At 44.0% G+C, this 15000-nt stretch overlaps 2 protein-coding genes across 2 annotated transcripts in view; both read left to right on the top strand.

Moving 5' to 3' along the window:
* Nucleotides 1-9623, top strand: part of LOC142907749 (chitin synthase-like) — a 48681-nt gene extending 39058 nt beyond the window's left edge. The window contains exons 8-10 of the mRNA XM_076057477.1: nt 463-573; nt 5725-5936; nt 8255-9623. Of these exons, the coding sequence (XP_075913592.1) occupies nt 463-573; nt 5725-5936; nt 8255-8552 (621 nt within the window). The 3' untranslated portion in view covers nt 8553-9623. The remainder of the gene's footprint in view (nt 1-462; nt 574-5724; nt 5937-8254) is intronic.
* LOC116936964 (uncharacterized) overlaps nt 1-15000 on the top strand; it is a gene marked incomplete at its 5' end in the record, with an annotated part of 120128 nt that overhangs the window by 44632 nt on the left and 60496 nt on the right. The window lies entirely within an intron of this gene.

Here is a 15000-nt window from a genome sequence, read left to right as displayed (position 1 = left end):
TCACCATCACCACCACCACCATCACCATCACCACCATCACCACCATCACCATCACCACCATCACCATCACCACCATCACCACCATCACCTTGTCCACCACCATCACCACCATCACCATCACCACCATCACCACCATCACCACTGCTAACATCATCACCATCACCACCATCACCATCACCACCACCATCACCACCACCATCACCATCACCACCATCACCACCATCACCACCATCACCATCACCACTATCACCACCACCATCACCACCACCACCATCACCACCACCACTGCTAACATCACCACCATCACCATCACCACCATCACCACCACCATCATCACCATCATCACCATCACCACCATCACCACCATCATCACCATCACCACCATCACCACCACCATCACCACCACCATCACCATCACCACCACCACCACCACTGCTAACATCATCACCATCATCTCTGCAGGACGAGAACGAGTTCTGGGTGAGGATGATCTCCAAGTATCTGAAACCTCTTGAGGAGAATCCTGAACACAAAGAGAAGATCAAGAGAGACCTCTACAACATGAGGAACAAGGTGATACTAGTTTATAGTGTGTAGTGTATAGTGTAGTGTAGTAGTGTAGTTTATAGTGTGTAGTGTATAGTGTAGTGTAGTAGTTTAAAGTGTGTAGTGTATAGTGTAGTGTAGTAGTGTAGTTTATAGTGTGTAGTGTATAGTGTAGTGTATAGTGTAGTGTAGTAGTGTAGTGTATAGTGTAGTAGTGTATAGTGTAGTGAAGTAGTGTAGTTTATAGTGTGTAGTGTATAGTGTAGTGTAGTAGTGTATAGTGTAGTGTAGTAGTGTATAGTGTAGTGTAGTAGTTTATAGTGTGTAGTGTATAGTGTAGTGTATAGTGCAGTAGTGTATAGTGTAGTGTATAGTGTAGTAGTGTATAGTGTAGTAGTGTATAGTGTAGTGTATAGTGTAGTAGTGTATAGTGTAGTAGTGTATAGTGTAGTGTATAGTGTAGTAGTTTATAGTGTGTAGTGTATAGTGTAGTGTAGTAGTGTAGTTTATAGTGTGTAGTGTATAGTGTAGTGTAGTAGTGTATAGTGTAGTAGTGTATAGTGTAGTGTATAGTGTAGTAGTGTATAGTGTAGTAGTGTATAGTGTGGTAGTGTATAGTGTAGTAGTGTATAGTGTAGTAGTGTATAGTGTAGTGTAGTAGTGTAGTAGTGTATAGTGTAGTGTAGTAGTGTAGTAGTGTATAGTGTAGTGTAGTAGTGTAGTAGTGTATAGTGTAGTAGTATAGTGTATAGTGTAGTAGTGTATAGTGTAGTGGTGTATAGTGTAGTAGTGTATAGTGTAGAAGTGTATAGTGTAGTAGTGTATAGTGTAGTGTAGTAGTGTATAGTGTAGTAGTTTATAGTATAGTGTAGTAGTGTATAGTGTAGTAGTGTATAGTGTAGTGTAGTATTGTATAGTGTAGTAGTGTATAGTGTAGTGTATAGTGTAGTGTATAGTGTAGTGTAGTAGGGTATAATGTAGTGTATAGTGTAGTGTATAATGTAGTGTATAATGTAGTGTATAGTGTAGTGTATAATGTAGTGTATAATGTAGTGTAGTAGTGTATAATGTAGTGTATAATGTAGTGTATAATGTAGTGTAGTAGTGTATAATGTAGTGTATAATGTATTGTAGTGTATAATGTAGTGTATAATGTAGTGTAGTAGTGTATAATGTAGTGTATAATGTAGTGTATAAGGTAGTGTATAATGTAGTGTATAATGTAGTGTATAGTGTAGTGTATAATGTAGTGTATCGTGTAGTGTATAGTGTAGTGCATAATGTGGTGTATAATGTGGTGTATAATGTAATGTATAATGCAGTGTATAATGTAGTGTATAATGTAGTGTATAAAGTAGTGTAGTAGTATTGTGTAATGTAGTGTACAATGTAGTGTATAGTGTAGTGTATAATGTAGTGTATAATGTAGTGTATAGTGTAGTGTATAATGTAGTATAGATTGTAGTGTATAATGTAGTGTAGTAGTGTATAATGTAGTGTATAACGTAGTGTATAATGTAGTGTATAGTGTAGTGTATAATGTAGTGTATAATGTAGTGTATAATGTAGTGTATAGTGTAGTTTATAATGTAGTGTATAGTGTAGTAGTGTAGTAGTGTATAGTGAAGTGTAGTAGTGTATAGTGTAGTGTAGTAGTGTATAGTGTAGTGTAGTAGTCTATAGTGTAGTGTAGTAGTGTATAGTGTAGTAGTGTATAGTGTGGTAGTGTATAGTGTAGTAGTGTATAGTGTAGTGTAGTAGTGTATAGTGTAGTAGTGTATAGTGCAGTAGTTTATAGTGTGTAGTGTATAGTGTAGTGTAGTAGTGTAGTTTATAGTGTGTAGTGTATAGTGTAGTGTATAGTGCAGTAGTGTATAGTGTAGTGTATAGTGTAGTAGTGTATAGTGTAGTAGTGTATAGTGTAGTGTATAGTGTAGTAGTGTATAGTGTAGTAGTGTATAGTGTAGTGTATAGTGTAGTAGTTTATAGTGTGTAGTGTATAGTGTAGTGTAGTAGTGTAGTTTATAGTGTGTAGTGTATAGTGTAGTGTAGTAGTGTATAGTGTAGTAGTGTATAGTGTAGTAGTGTATAGTGTAGTGTATAGTGTAGTAGTGTATAGTGTGGTAGTGTATAGTGTAGTAGTGTATAGTGTATAGTGTAGTGTAGTAGTGTAGTAGTGTATAGTGTAGTGTAGTAGTGTATAGTGTAGTAGTGTATAGTGTAGTGTAGTAGTGTAGTAGTGTATAGTGTAGTAGTATAGTGTATAGTGTAGTAGTGTATAGTGTAGTGGTGTATAGTGTAGTAGTGTATAGTGTAGTAGTGTATAGTGTAGTGTAGTAGTGTATAGTGTAGTAGTGTATAGTGTAGTAGTTTATAGTATAGTGTAGTAGTGTATAGTGTAGTAGTGTATAGTGTAGTGTAGTATTGTATAGTGTAGTAGTGTATAGTGTAGTGTATAGTGTAGTGTATAGTGTAGTGTAGTAGGGTATAATGTAGTGTATAGTGTAGTGTATAATGTAGTGTATAATGTAGTGTATAGTGTAGTGTATAATGTAGTGTATAATGTAGTGTAGTAGTGTATAATGTAGTGTATAATGTAGTGTATAATGTAGTGTAGAAGTTTATAATGTAGTGTATAATGTATTGTAGTATATAATGTAGTGTATAATGTAGTGTAGTAGTGTATAATGTAGTGTATAATGTAGTGTATAAGGTAGTGTATAATGTAGTGTATAATGTAGTGTATAGTGTAGTGTATAATGTAGTGTATCGTGTAGTGTATAGTGTAGTGTATAGTGTAGTGTATAATGTGGTGTGTAATGTGGTGTATAATGTAGTGTATAATGCAGTGTATAATGTAGTGTATAATGTAGTGTATAAAGTAGTGTAGTAGTAGTGTGTAATGTAGTGTACAATGTAGTGTATAGTGTAGTGTATAATGTAGTGTATAATGTAGTGTATAGTGTAGTGTATAATGTAGTATAGATTGTAGTGTATAATGTAGTGTAGTAGTGTATAATGTAGTGTATAATGTAGTGTATAATGTAGTGTATAGTGTAGTGTATAATGTAGTGTATAATGTAGTGTATAATGTAGTGTATAGTGTAGTTTATAATGTAGTGTATAGTGTAGTGTATAATGTAGTGTATAATGTAGTGTAGTAGTGTATAATGTATTGTATAATGTAGTGTCTAATGTAGTGTATAATGTAGTGTAGTAGTGTATAATGTAGTCTATAATGTAGTGTATAATGTAGTGTGTAATGTATTTTAGTGGTGTATAATGTAGTGTAGTAGTGTATAGTGTAGTATATCGTGTAGTGTATAATGCAGTGTATAATGTAGTGTATAATGTAGTGTATAATGTAGTGTAGTGGTGTATAATGTAGTGTAGTAGTGTATAGTGTAGTGTATCGTGTAGTGTATAATGCAGTGTATAATGTAGTGTATAACGTAGTGTATAATGTAGTGTAGTAGTGTATAATGTAGTCTATAATGTAGTGTATAATGTAGTGTATAATGTATTGTAGTGGTGTATAATGTAGTGTAGTAGTGTATAGTGTAGTGTATCGTGTAGTGCAGTAGTGTATAGTGTAGTGTATCGTGTAGTGTATAATGCAGTGTATAATGTAGTGTATAATGTAGTGTATAATGTAGTGTAGTAGTGTACAATGTAGTGTATAATGTAGTGTATAATGTAGTCTATAATGTAGTGTATAATGTAGTGTATAATGTAGTGTATAATGTAGTGTATAATGTAGTGTATAGTGTAGTCTATAATGTAGTGTAGTAGTGTATAATGTTGTGTATAATGTAGTGTAGTAGTGTATAATGTAGTCTATAATGTAGTGTATAATGTAGTGTATAATGTAGTCTATAATGTAGTGTATAATGTAGTGTATAATGTAGTGTATAATGTAGTGTATAAAGTAGTCTATAATGTAGTTTATAGTGTAGTCTATAATGTAGTGTAGTAGTGTATAATGTAGTGTATAATGTAGTGTAGTAGTGTATAATGTAGTCTATAATGTAGTGTATAATGTAGTCTATAATGTAGTGTAGTAGTGTATAATGTAGTGTATAATGTAGTGTAGTAGTGTATAATGTAGTCTATAATGTAGTGTATAATGTAGTGTATAATGTAGTCTATAATATAGTGAAGTAGTGTATAATGTAGTCTATAATGTAGTGTATAGTGTAGTGTATAATGCAGTGTATAGTGTAGTGTATAATGTAGTGTAGTAGTGTATAATGTAGTGTATAATGTAGTGTATAATGTAGTGTATAATGTAGTGTATAATGTAGTATATAATGTAGTGTATAATGCAGTGTATAATGTAGTGTATAATGTAGTGTGTAGTGTAGTCTATAATGTAGTGTATAATGTAGTGTATAATGTAGTCTATAATGTAGTGTATAGTGTAGTGTATAATGTAGTGTAGTAGTGTACAATGTAGTCTATAATGTAGTGTATAATTTAGTGTAGTAGTGTACAATGTAGTTTAGAATGTAGTCTATAATGTAGTGTATGATGTAGTTTATAATGTAGTCTATAATGTAGTCTATAATGTAGTGTATAATGTAGTGTATAATGTAGTCTATAATGTAGTGTAGTAGTGTATAATGTAGTTTATAATGTAGTCTATAATGTAGTGTATAATGTAGTGTATAATGTAGTCTATAATGTAGTGTAGTAGTGTATAATGTAGTGTATAATGTAGTCTACAATGTAGTGTAGTAGTGTATAATGTAGTGTATAGTGTAGTCTATAATGTAGTGTATAGTGTAGTAGTGTATAATGTAGTGTATAATGTAGTGTAGTAGTGTATAATGTAGTGTAGTAGTGTATAATGTAGTGTATAATGTAGTGTATAATGTAGTGTATAATGTAGTGTAGTAGTGTATAATGTAGTGTAGTAGTGTATAATGTAGTTTATAATGTAGTCTATAATGTAGTGTAGTAGTGTAGTGTACAATGCAGTGTATAATGTAGTGTATAATGTAGTGTATAATGTAGTGTAGTAGTGTATAATGTAGTGTATAATGTAGTGTATAATGTAGTGTATAATGTAGTGTAGTAGTGTATAATGTAGTGTAGTAGTCTATAATGTAGTGTATAATGTAGTCTATAATGTAGTGTAGTAGTGTAGTGTACAATGCAGTGCATCCTCTCACCCAGGTGACCTTCATCTACTTCATGATCAATGCCGTGTGGTTGGTGGCAACCATCGCCCTCCAGCTCGTGGGCACTCAACTCTTCATCAGCTTCCCGAAGCTCGGAGGCTCTGCATCGGAAGTCGTCAGACTCTCCGTCCCTCCACTCTCCTTCATGTTCCTCGTCACCTTCGCCACGATGCTGCTCATTCAGTTCATCGCCATGATCTACCACAGGTGATGGTGGTGGTGATGGTGGTGGTGGGAGTGAGGGTGGTGGTGGTGGTGGAGGTTGTGATGGTGGGAGTGATGGTGATGGTGGGAGTGAGGGTGGTGATGGTGGTGGTGAGGGTGGTGGTGGTGGTGGAGGTTGTGATGGTGGGAGTGATGGTGATGGTGGGAGTGAGGGTGGTGGTGAGGGTGGTGGTGGTGGTGGAGGTTGTGATGGTGGTGGTGGTGGGAGTGAGGGTGGTGGTGGTGGTGGTGATGGTGGTGGTGATGGTGGTGGTGGTGGGAGTGAGGGTGGTGGTGGTGGTGGTGATGGTGGTGGTGGTGGTGATGGTGGTGGTGGTGATGGTGGTGAGGGTGGTGGTGATGGTGGTGGGAGTGATGGTGGTGATGGTGGTGGTGGTGATGGTGGTGGTGGTGATGATGTTAGCAGTAGTGATGGTGGTGGTGATGGTGGTGATGGTGATGGTGGTGATGGTGGTGGTGATGGTGGTGATGGTGATGGTGGTGATGGTGGTGGTGATGGTGGTGATGGTGGTGGTGGTGATGGTGGTGGTGGTGGTGATGGTGGTGGTGGTGGGGGGGGTGATGGTGGTGGTGGTGGTGGGGGGGGTGATGGTGGTGGTGATGATGGTGGTGGTGGTGGTGATGGTGGTGGTGGTGGTGGGGGTGGTGGTGGTGGTGATGGTGGTGGTGGTTGTGGTGATGATGGTGGTGATGGTGGTGATGGTGGTGGTGGTGATGGTGGTGGTGATGGTGGTGGTGATGGTGGTGATGGTGGTGATGGTGGTGGTGGTGATGGTGGTGGTGGTGATGGTGGTGATGGTGATGGTGGTGATGGTGGTGATGATCAGGTTGATGAAGGTGGTGGTGATGATGATGGTGGTGTTGATTGTGATGATGGTGGTGGTGATGGTGATGATGCTGATGATGTTGAGAGTCAACACCACCATCATCATCACATTATGTACTGTGTTTATCTCTCTCTCTGTGTCTCTGTGTGTGTGTGTCTGTGTGTGTGTCTGTGTGTGTCTGTGTGTGTGTGTCTCTCTCTGTGTGTATGTGTGTGTACAGGATCTACACGCTACTCCACGTGATGTCGTGTGTGTGTCTCTGTGTGTCTCTCTGTGTGTGTCTCTGTGTGTGTCTGTGTGTGTGTCTATCTACAGGATCTACACGCTACTCCACATGATGTCTCTGTGTCTCTCTGTGTGTGTGTGTCTGTGTCTATGTACAGGATCTACACGCTACTCACAATGATGTCTATGTGTGTGTCTATCTACAGGATCTACACGCTACTCCACATGATGTCTATGTGTGTGTCTGTGTGTCTCTATGTGTGTGTCTCTCTGTGTCTGTGTGTCTGTGTCTGTGTGTGTCTGTGTCTCTGTGTGTCTGTGTGTGTCTATGTGTGTGTCTATCTACAGGATCTACACGCTACTCCACATGATGTCTCTGTGTGTGTGTGTCTGTGTGTGTGTGTCTGTGGCTGTGTGTGTGTGTGTCTGTATGTGTGTGTGTGTCTGTGTGTGTCTGTGTGTGTCTGTGTCTCTGTGACTGTGTGTGTCTGTCTGTGTGTCTATCTACAGGATCTACACGCTACTCAACATGATGTCTCTGTGTGTCTGTGTCTCTGTGTGTCTGTGTGTCTGTGTGTGTGTATGTGTGTGTGTGTGTCTGTGTGTCTGTGTGTCTCTGTGTGTGTGTCTATCTACAGGATCTACACGCTACTCCACATGATGACGTGTCTCTGTGTCTGTGTGTGTGTGTGTGTCTCTGGCTGTGTCTCTCTACAGGATCTACACGCTACTCCACATGATGTCTCTGTGTGTGTGTCTGTGTCTCTCTGTGTCTCTCTGTGTCTGTGTGTGTGTCTGTGTCTCTCTGTGTGTGTGTGTCTGTGTGTCTGTGTGTGTGTATGTGTGTGTGTCTCTGTGTGTCTCTCTGTGTCTGTGTCTCTCTGTGTCTCTCTGTGTCTGCGTGTGTGTGTGTGTCTATCTACAGGATCTACACGCTACTCCACATGATGCCTCTGTGTGTCTGTCTGTGTGTGTGTGTCTGTGTGTGTGTGTCTGTGTCTCTCTGTGTGTGTGTCTGTGTCTGTGTGTGTATGTGTGTGTGTGTCTCTGTGTGTCTCTCTGTGTCTGTGTGTCTCTGTCTGTGTGTGTGTCTATCTACAGGATCTACACGCTACTCCACATGATGACGTGTCTCTGTGTGTGTCTGTGTCTCTCTGTGTCTGTGTGTCTGTGTGTGTGTCTGTGTGTGTGTCTCTCTGTGTGTGTCTGTCTGTGTCTGTGTGTCTGTGTCTGTGTGTCTATCTACAGGATCTACACGCTACTCCACATGATGTCGTACGTGAGTCCCGTCAAGGCTCCGGAGGAGCCAGCGGACGAGTTCCAAACGTCGGACAACGAAGCCTTCGAAGGAGGCCGCGGAATTGGTGATGGTGATGGTGGTGGTGATGGTGGTGTTGGTGGTGGTGGAGTTGGTGGTGGTGGAGCTAAAGGACGAATCGGAGTGGGTGGATCACCAACGGATTTCTCTGACTCGGATTCCGAAGTTCACCTAGAATTCTCAGAGTGCCGGGAGGAGAGATACGGAGTAGACGCCTCACTGTGGTGATGGTGGTGGTGGTGATGGTGGTGGTGGTGGTGATGGTGGTGGTGGTGGTCGTGGTGGTGGTGGTGGTGGTGGTCGTGGTGGTGGTGGTGGTGGTCGTGGTGGTGGTGATGATGGTGGTGATGATGATGTTGGTGATGGTGGTGATGATGATGGTGGTGATGGTGGTGATGGTGGTGATGATGATGGTGGTGATGGTGATGATGTTGGTGGTGATGGTGGTGATGATGTTGGTGATGGTGGTGATGGTGGTGGTGGTGATGGTGATGGTGGTGATGGTGGTGGTGGTGATGGTCGTGGTCGTGGTGGTCGTGGTGGTGGTGGTGGTGATGGTGGTGGTGGTCATGGTGGTGATGGTGGTGGTGAGTGGATGCGTACGTGAGTGGGTGGGTGACTGAGTGGGTGGCTGGGTGAGTGACTGGTTGAGTGACTGTATGAGTGAATGGGTGACTGGGTGAATGACTGAGTGAGTGACTGGGTGAGTGACTGGGTGACTAGCTGGGTGAGTGACTTGGTGAGTGAGTGAGTGAGTGAGTGGGTGAGTGACAGGGGGAGTGACTGGGTGAGTGAGTGAGTGAGTGACTGAGTGAGTGACTGGGTGACTAGCTGGGGGAGTGACTGGGTGAGTGACTGGGGGAGTGACTGGGTGAGTGAGTGAGTGAGTGACTGACTGAGTGAGTGACTGGGTGACTGGCTGGGGGAGTGACTGGGTGTGTGACTGGGTGAGTGAGTGACTGAGTAACTGGTTGAGAGACTTGTTGAGTGAGTGAGTGAGTGACTGATTGAGTGACTGAGTGGGTGACTGGGTGAGTAACTGGGTGAGTAACTGGGTGAGTGAGTGAGTGAGTGGGTTGGTGAGTGACTGGGTGAGTGACTTGGTGAGTGAGTGAGTGAGTGACTGATTGAGTGACTGGGTGAGTGACTGGGTGAGAGCCCCATCAACATCACTGACGATCCCAATAGCCCAATTATAATGTAACCATATTAACGTTAATATTTAATCTCATATACACACACACACACGTACAATTTACTCCGCACAGCTAAAATAAGATAATAAATTATTGATCATCATCATTACAAATATTATTTCTTACGGGGGGTGGTTTTAACGATGTGATGCTGGTGGTGATGGTGGTGGTGATGGTGGTGATGGTGGTGGTGATGGTGGTGGTGGAGATGGTGGAGCCAGGAGATTGAATCTCTACCCTCGGGGCTCCTCCAGAAACAACGAAAATCCACTTCGTGTGGCCACGTGGAATGTTCGAACGCTCACTGCGGAGGAGAGGCTGCCACTCCTCTGTCGGGAGCTGGAACGGTACCGCCTGGATCTCTGCGGCATTCAGGAGGTCCGGTGGACCGGCTCTGGCTCCTGCCACCATGAGGGGTGGACAGTCCTCTACTCGGGGCAGCAGACTGTCAAACAACAGGGTGTGGCTCTTCTTCAGAACAAAAGAATGAAGGGGGCGTAGGAGCGTGGCGGTGAGGTGTGGGAAGCTGTAAGCCCCAGGCTACTTTGGGCTCGCCTTCCCATCAATCACAGGCGAGGAGTGGTGGTCGTGGTTACTTATGCCCCCACCGAAGACGAACATCCGTGGAGGGATGCAGGCAAGGCCGATGAGTCAGAGGCCTTCTATGACCTCTTGTCACAGGTGCTGGCTAAAGTGGCCCCTCGGGATAGAGTCATCATGTTGGGTGACTTCAATGCCCGAGTTGGTCATGATGCTGGCACCTGGTCTGGAGTGATTGGAAGGCATGGGCCAGATCAGCTCAATAACAACGGTAGGAGGCTGCTAGATTTTTGTGCAGCCCATGGGCTTGTAATTACCAACACGCTGTTCCGGCATCGGCGCATCCACACAACATCATGGATGCATGCCGGGTCCAAGCAAGTACATTTGCTGGACTACATAGTGACGGACCAGCGGATGCGAGCCCATGTCCTTGACACCAGGACCTACCGTGGAGCTGATCTGCCCTCTGATCATCGACTATTCATCTGTAAGATGCGCCTGCCATTCTTCCACTCCGGTGGTGGATGTACACCCAGGACCCCATTCCAACCTAAAGTGGCCTGGTCTCAGCTCGCTGATGAAAGTTGCAAGCGAGAATTTCATCATCGCTTGCGGCTGGGATTGGCATCGTCCCCCACTCCTCCTGATGTCGAGGGTAAATGGGCGAGGTTTAGGACTGTGACTCATGCAGCTGCAATGGCTGCTTTAGGTACGCGGTCCAGACCTCCCCAGAGACCCTGGCTGACAGAGGAGGTGTTCAGGATGGTTGAGAAAAAGCGACAGGCCCACTGTCATCGGCTACAGAATCCCACGTCAGAGAATGAGGAGGCTTACCGCAGCCTTCGCTCGGAGGTTCGGAGAGCCGTGAGGCGCTGCAAGGATGGGTGGTGGTCGCGGGTTGCTGAGGAGATGGAGTCTGCCTCAGTGGCCCGCGATCACAAATCCATATTTAAATCCATCAAAAAGTAACCTGCAGTGCCACACCTATTACCATCATTAGGGGAAAAAACGGTGACCCAATCTCCGACCCCCAGGAACAGGTTTGCAGATTTGCTGAGCATTTCTGTGAGGTCCTGGGGGAGGGGAAATCCCTCAGCCAGGAAAACATCGTGGCACAAAGTGAGGATGACCCTGCTGAGGCTGCGGTGCCTCAAATATTGGAAGAAGTCACCCCCTGTGAGTGGCTGGCTGAGGTGCCATCTGTTGAGGAAGTATTGAAGGCGATCCGGAGTCTGAGACCAGGAAAAGCACCGGGCAGAGATGATCTCCCAAGCGAAATGCTGAGGGAGGGCGGATATTGTGCACAGACTGTCCTATATGACATCATAACAACAGTCTGGACCACTGGACGGGTTCCGCAGGATTGGAAGGATGCTCTATTGGGCAGTTGGAGGCAGTCGCCCTCCAACAACAACGGAGGGCGGAGGAGCGACGCTCACAACAACGAGCGGAGCGCCGGGTGGCTAAAGCACAGCAGGTTGGCACAGTAGGGGGCACAGGTGGTGCATCAGCCAGTCATCTCAGTCAGTCGACCCGTGGCACCTGCTGGGTCTGCCCCGTGACCTCCTGCCAGCGGGCGTTCGACACTTCACGTGGCCTCAGGGTGCACATAGCCTGGCACAAGCGTCGTGGTGACGTCACCGCCACTTAGTGGCGAATGGCGGTTGTTGTTGTGTGTATGTCTGTGTGTGTGTCTGTGTGTGTTTGTGTGTGTGTGGGGTGTACATAGTGTGTGTACATAGTGTGTCTGTGTGTGTGTACACACCACACACACAGACACACACACACTATGTAAACACACAGACACACACAGACACACACACACACTGTGTAAACACACACACAGACACACACAGACACTATGTACACACCACACACACACACTATTTACACATACTATGTACACACACACTATGTAAACACACAGACACACACACAGACACACTATGTTAACACACAGACACACACACACGACACACACACTGTGTAAACACACACACAGACACACACACACACACTATGTACACACCACACACACACTATGTACACACACTATGTACACACACACTATGTACACACACACACACTATGTACACACACTATGTACACACACACTATGTACACACACACAGACACTATGTACACACACTATGTACACACACAGACACTATGTACACACACTATGTACACACACACACACTACGTACACACACACACACTATGTACACACACACAGACACACTATGTACACACACACTATGTACACACTGTACACACACAGACACTATGTACACACACTATGTACACACACTATGTACACACTGTACACACACACACACACTATGTACACACACACAGACACACTATGTACACACACACACACTATGTACACACACACTATGTACACACTATGTACACACACACACACTATGTACACACACACACACTATGTACGCACACACACTATGTACACACACACTATATACACACACACACTGTGTACACACACACAGACACACTATGTACACACACACACTATGTACAAACACACACACACACTATGTACACACACACACTATGTACATACACACTATGTACACACACACACACTGTGTACACACACACAGACACACTATGTACACACACACACACACTATGTACACACACTATGTACACACTATGTACACACACACTATGTACACACACACACACTGTGTACACACACAGACACATTATGTACACACACACTATGTACACACACAGACACACTATGAACACACACACACTATGTACACACACAGACACACTATGTACACACACAGACACTATGTACACACACTATGTACACACACACACTATGTACACACACTATGTACACACACAGACACACTATGAACACACACACACTATGTACACACACACTATGAACACACACACACACTATGTACACACACACAGACACACTATGTACACACACACTATATACACACTATGTACACACACACACTATGTACACACACACACTATGTACACACACACACACACTATGTACACACACACTATATACACACTATGTACACACACACACACTATGTACACAGACTATGTACACACACACACTATGTACACACACTATGTACACACTATGTACACACACACTGTGTACACACACACACACTATGTACACACACACAGACACACTATGTACACACACACAGACACACTATGTACACACACAGACACACTATGTACACACACACTATATACACACTATGTACACACACACACACACTATGTACACAGACTATGTACACACACACTATATACACACACACAGACACACTATGTACACACACACGATGCTGAAGTTCCTGTGGAAGGCGGTTCGGATCCAAACCCTGGCAAATAAAACACCCGAAATGAGCCCTTTGAGAGTCGTGGTGTGTGTGTGTGTGTGTGTGGTGTGTGTGTGTGGTGTGTGTGGTGTGTGTGTGAGGTGTGTGTGTGGTGTTTGTGGTGTGTGTGTGTGTGGTGTGTGTGTGGTGTGTGTGGTGTGTGTGTGTGGTGTGTGTGTGGTATGTGTAGTGTGTGTGGTGTGTGTGTGTGGTGTGTGTGGTGTGTGTGTAGTGTGTGTGTGGTGTGTGTGGTGTGTGTGTGGTGTGTGCTGTGTGTGTGGTGTGTGTGTGCGTGGTGTGTGTGGTGTGTATGGTGTGTGGTGTGTGTGATGTGTGTGTGTGTGGTGTTTGTGGTGTGTGTGGTGTGTGTGTGTGTGGTGTGTGTGTGGTGTGTGTAGTGTGTGTGGTGTGTGTGTGTGTGTGTGTGGTGTGTGTGTGTGGTGTGTGTGTGGTGTGTGTGGTGTGTGGTGTGTGTGTGTGGTGTGTGTGTGGTATGTGTAGTGTGTGTGGTGTGTGTGTGGTGTGTGTGTGGTGTGTGTGGTGTGTATGGTGTGTGGTGTGTAGTGTGGTGTGTGTGTGGTGTGTGTGGTGTGTGGTGTGTGTGTGTGGTGTGTGTGGTGTGTGTAGTGTGTGTGGTGTGTGTGTGTGTGGTGTGCGTGTGTGTGTGTGGTGTGTGTGTAGCGTGTGTGGTGTGTGTGTGTGGTGTATGTGTGGTGTGTGGTGTGTGTGGTGTGTGTGGTGTGTGTGGTGTGTGTGTGTGTGTAGTGTGTGGTGTGTGTGTGGTGTGTGTGTGGTGTGTGTGTGGTGTGTGTGGTGTGTGTGGTGTGTGTGTGGTGTGTGTGTGTGGTGTGTGGTGTATGTGGTGTGTGTGTGGTGTGTGTGGTGTGTGTGTGTGGTGTGTGTGGTGTGTGGTGTCCTCACTCACAAACACTCTTCACAAACACTCCTCACAAACACTCCTCACTCACAAACACTCCTCACTCACAAACACTCCTCACAAACACTCCACACTCACAAACACTCCTCACTCACAAACACTCCTTACTCACAAACACTCCACACTCACAAACACTCCACACTCACAAACACTCCTCACAAACACTCCTCACAAACACTCCTCACTCACAAACACTCATCACAAACACTCCACACTCACAAACACTCCTCACTCACAAACACTCCTCACAAACACTCCACACTCACAAACACTCCACACTCACAAACACTCCTCACAAACACTCCTCACAAACACTCCTCACTCACAAACACTCCTCACAAACACTCCACACTCACAAACACTCCTCACTCACAAACACTCCTCACAAACACTCCACACTCACAAACACTCCTCCCAAACATTCCTCACTCACAATCACTCCTCACTCACAAACACTCCTCACTCACAAACACTCCTCACTCACAAACACTCCTCACAAGCAATCCTCACAAACACTCCTCACAAACACTCCTCACAAACACTCCTCACTCACAATCACTCCTCACTCACAAACACTCCTCACAAACACTCCTCACTCACAAACA

The sequence above is a fragment of the Petromyzon marinus genome, chromosome 82, assembly GCF_048934315.1.
Source record: "Petromyzon marinus isolate PM22_M1 ecotype Great Lakes invasive population chromosome 82, UKy_Petmar_22M1.pri1.0, whole genome shotgun sequence".
In the NCBI taxonomy this organism is placed as follows: domain Eukaryota; kingdom Metazoa; phylum Chordata; class Hyperoartia; order Petromyzontiformes; family Petromyzontidae; genus Petromyzon; species Petromyzon marinus.
The sequence above is the reverse complement of the archived record's forward strand: the minus strand, read 5'-3'. Positions and strand labels throughout refer to the sequence as shown.